Source organism: Oreochromis niloticus, unplaced genomic scaffold, assembly GCF_001858045.2.
Source record: "Oreochromis niloticus isolate F11D_XX unplaced genomic scaffold, O_niloticus_UMD_NMBU tig00001486_pilon, whole genome shotgun sequence".
NCBI classification, from domain to species: Eukaryota; Metazoa; Chordata; class Actinopteri; order Cichliformes; family Cichlidae; genus Oreochromis; species Oreochromis niloticus.
The window spans coordinates 57,289-61,648 of record NW_020327393.1 but is presented as its reverse complement, the minus strand read 5'-3'; the positions used below and the strand labels follow the sequence as shown (position 1 = coordinate 61,648).

Below are 4,360 nucleotides of genomic sequence, written 5' to 3'. Positions count from 1 at the left end.
TATCCTTAAAAAAGTTTAGACAGTTTAGAAATGTAAGAAATTCAAAATCTGACTAAAATTTGTGGGGTTAAAGGTCCACTTTATTAGAATTAATCCATGCATAGCTGGCCCTTGACATCTTCACTGAATCATTAAAAGTGAACATTAAACCTTTCATCTCTTTATACTCCATAATCATCTTCTTTTAAATGTCATCATCTCTGGATCTCTTTCACAGCATGTCTTTGTACTATCTTCCTCCTATCATCCCACAGGTCAAGGCAGATGGCCGCCCCTCCCTGAGCCTGTCTGTTTGTTTCCTGTCTTATTTTGATAGTCTATTGTCCTGTGTGGATTATGTTCAGTTTTGCTTCCCCTGTCTTGTTATGTCTGATTTGTTGCTCCTATGTTCCCACCTGTCCCTCAGCCTTGTTATCCTGTGTGTGTATTTAAGTCCTCGGTCTCCCTCTTGTTGTTGTGATCTCTCTCTCCAGCTGTGTGTTCTCCCAGTTAGTTTGGTTTGGAGTTCCTCACAGTTTAGATTTTGTATGTTGTAACTTAGCAATATTTTTGCAATTTAGTTTCGCTGTTTGGTTCCTCAGTCTTGCCCGATTCACACATATGGCAGAAACAGGAAATGTGTTTGCAAAGCTGTTGCTATCTGCACGAATTCTACTTAGTATAATACAAAAAGGGACGTCACAGAGAAACCAGGGTTTATTGTGCTTTTGTTCTCTTTGCTGTTTTTCTTGTGTCCTTTTTGGATTTTCGATAGTCTGCTGCACACAGGTGAGTAGGTAAGCAGGGCCTTGTCACCTGTCTTTTTTTTACTCATCCTGGCATCACCAAATGCCCACCTAAGCCATGATAGTGTTGATGTGTGTTAGAATTTGGGATCCATCAAAATCAGCATCTTGGTTTTGTGTCTTTTTGAGGGTTAGACAAACAATTAGACTTGGGGCCAGATTTACTAAACTGCTCAATCTATGTCTCACGTGTTGTCAAAGCTCATGCAGCTGAATTGTGTAGGTTCACCAGTAAAACGGGTGTTAGAGCACAGCTCATGCGATCACATTGAAAACAGTGTGTGCTGTTCATGGTCCTAAAATTGTTTGATCAGCATCTATCAGAAACTTCAAAGCAAATGAAAACATCAAAATGAAAAAGGAGCTGCGATGTCTTGTGCCTGACTTCCAGTCAAGTCTTGATCATTTTCAGGATAAGATCCGAAGTTGGTGCTGTCATCTCTTTATTTTTGTGCATACACTTCCTGTTTGTTTGTTTGTTTGTTTGTTTGTTTGTTTGTTTTTGTTTGTTTGTTTTAGGGGGTATTTGTTTGTTTTCCCCCTCTTTGTATATTTACCTTTGGCTGAATCATTGCTTTTATTGCTATGGTTAAAATATCATTGTTTTCATCCACAGCCATGTCATTTGTCTATGTCTTTGAAGATGATTTCTTTTGGAACAATTATTCCTATGATTACAACGAATCCAGTAAATCATTCTCTCCAGATCCAGATACCTTAAAATGTGAATATGAACCTTTGGAACCTACAGCAGTTGTGATCCTGTGCGTGATCTTCACAGTCATCTCTGCATTGGCCATATTCGGAAACCTGCTGGTAGGATGGGTGATCAGAACCAGCCAAGAAATTTTGGCTCCATCAGATGTGTACCTGTTCCACCTGACCATAGCAGATGGGCTGCTGGCTTTAACGCTTCAGTTCTGTGTTGCAGCACTAACTCGAGGATGGCTCTTAGGAGACTTCCTTTGCCAACTCCTCCACATCGTCATGGATGCGAACTTCTACACCAGCATCATCTTCCTCACCTGCATTAGCATCGATCGTTACCTTGTGATTGTGCACGCCAGGGAGACACTCACGAGTCACCAAAGGATGTGCAGCAGGATCCTCTGCACAGTGGTGTGGGTTCTCGGTTGTGTCCTTGCTCTGCCTACTCTTTCCATTCGCTTTGACATCAGCATCTCTACCGCATGGAGGCTCGCGATTCAGGGGTTCATTCGTGTTTTTGGCTTTTTGGTCCCTGCGATTGTCATGATCTCCTGCTACAGCATCACTGTTTCACAGTTGCTGCTCACTCACGGTTTCCAGAAGCACCGAGCCATGCGGGTGATCATAACCATCGTGGTTGCGTTTCTTCTCCTCTGGACACCATACCAGATAACCATGGTGATAGACATACTGCTGAGGGCTGATTTGGTACAGCATGACTGTGATACGAGGAGGTCGTTAAACACAGCCTTGGTTGCAACCCACTGCCTGGCTCTGCTGCACAGCTGCATCAACCCTTTCCTCTATGTCGCTGCAGAAGAAAAACTCAGGAAGAAGATGAAGCTGCTTTTTTAGGGAAAAGACAGACGGGAAAGTATGTGACGCTCAAAATTCAGGAGGTCAACATGTCAGTAGATTGATCTGAAGGTCATAGTGATAATAATGCTTTTTAAACTATGTTTCTTACTGCCATTGTTTGTACTGATAACAAATAGCAAATATTGGGAATGATTATATAAAGTCTAAATATTTCACACTTGACCTCTGACCTCACTTTTACATTTCACATCAGTCTTTCTTTCAAGTTGACCCCAAAATCTGTTATTTTTACCACACTTTAAATTTTAAAGTATGTGTAAAAAGAAGAAAGACAACGAAATGGACAGACACAAAATACAACGCTATCCCCTTAAAAGTAAATGTTGCCCAGGGAGTGAGCTGCCTTGGCTTAAGTTTGGGCTCCCTGAGTGCTTCTTGCTTATTACTGTCATCATCACTAGTTGTAGTTGTACAAACTATCCAGCAGATGGCAATGAAGACCAATACGTTGTATAGACAAATATGTGACATTAAAAAAATTGAGAAAAAACAAGATTTAAGTGTTTATCATGCAGAATTTTCAGAAACAAATAAGTCATTCGCACACTCACACGCAGTCAACTTCCCGATAAACTTTGTTACTAGCCACTGGCTATGTTGAACCTGACAGAGTCCCAAATGATCATTGTTTGAACTTAAAGACTTGACACATGACCTAAATGTGTTTTCAGGCAGAGGATGAACAGAGGGACTGCATAAAGGGTCACTGTATGATAAATCATCACACCAAGTCAATTTACTTAAAATGCAGAGCTGATAATGAGCACAGCAAAGTGTACTTAAATAATTAAATAATTTTGAATTTGTGAGTTTAATTCTTCATTTACATCAGTTTTGTTTGTTTTTCCGATTCAATGCACACTGTTAGAAAATACTTGTAACAGGCTCTGCAGGCATCTGTTGTCAATTTTAAAGCGACCTTGATAAAATGTTGTATTAATAATTTTGATGTGTGGTTTTTTTGTTTTGTTTTTGGTATATTAATTAAAGGTTCATTCCTTAAAATGTTATAGAGCAAGTTATTACATATTAAATCTAAAACCGTACCCAGACGTAGAAAATGGTGTCAGTAGAGAAAGTAGTTCTAGGAAGTAAGTGCATCGCTTTTGTTTATATGCCATGTGTGGGCTTAGAGTAGAGAAGTGAAGCGGACATGAAATGTGGGTGTTAAATCATCGTTGTGTCTTTGATTTTCTTTGTTCTTTTCTTTTTGAGTGATCCACATCAGTCTTTAGATCTGTTATATTTTGCCATTTTGATTTTGCAACTGTTAATTTGTGTATAACCTCTGTCTTTGTGTGTAATAAAAATGAAGTAGGTCCTTTGAGCCTATTGAAAGAACAGGCATCATTTCCGTTTCTGTGAATTCTGATATTTCTGCATCGACTGGTCTGTAAATGAGCTCCAAGTCAACAGTACATCCATCCTGTCGTGACCAAATGGGCCCAAAGTCACGTCTGTATTTGTGGTTTTATGGTCTTTATGGTAATCTTAAAGGTAGTCTGAAAAAATGCATTTAAGAAAGCTTTTAAATTATTTAGACACTTTTACTCTGAGTCATTTTATGAGTACAGCATGAATGCAAACAATATATTCAATAAAAGTATGGGTTTAATGTACATGTACAAGTTACATGTTCAAGATCCACAAAGTTTATTTTCCAGAGCAATGTCATGGAATCCTTTTTATTCAGGAAAGTGATTTGATTTTTTATTTTATTTCCCCCCCCAGCAAATCACCGGGCTTCAGTGTGCCTATTTGCTGCTGCTGGGCTCTTATGTAGGTACAATGAATTAAATGAATAATAAATTAAATGTTATGTTCTTTATGGACTTTAATCACCCTTTCATCATCATTATCTGATAATGTCTCTGGCTGGAGTAGCCAGCACTCACAGAGATCATTAAACACCCGTTTTTAATTAGCCTGAAGGAGAACTCAAGGCTTAACACTGATAATAACTGATAGCTACTCTGATATCGGTTATC

The 4,360-nt window shown here is 39.0% G+C and overlaps 1 protein-coding gene across 1 annotated transcript; it reads left to right on the top strand.

Moving 5' to 3' along the window:
• The first annotated feature begins 561 nt into the window (after positions 1-561).
• On the top strand, positions 562-3,704 carry LOC100691859 (C-X-C chemokine receptor type 2-like). Its single transcript, XM_019367488.2, has 2 exons — positions 562-768; positions 1,402-3,704. The coding sequence occupies exon 2, from the start codon at positions 1,404-1,406 to the stop codon at positions 2,346-2,348; it is 945 nt and encodes a 314-aa protein (XP_019223033.1). The 5' UTR covers positions 562-768; positions 1,402-1,403; the 3' UTR covers positions 2,349-3,704.
• The last annotated feature ends 656 nt before the right edge of the window (positions 3,705-4,360 follow it).

Excerpts from the sequence above, each read along its gene's own strand:
- LOC100691859 (XM_019367488.2), top strand. The coding sequence starts at position 1,404 with ATGTCATTTGTCTATGTCTTTGAAGATGATTTCTTTTGGAACAATTAT.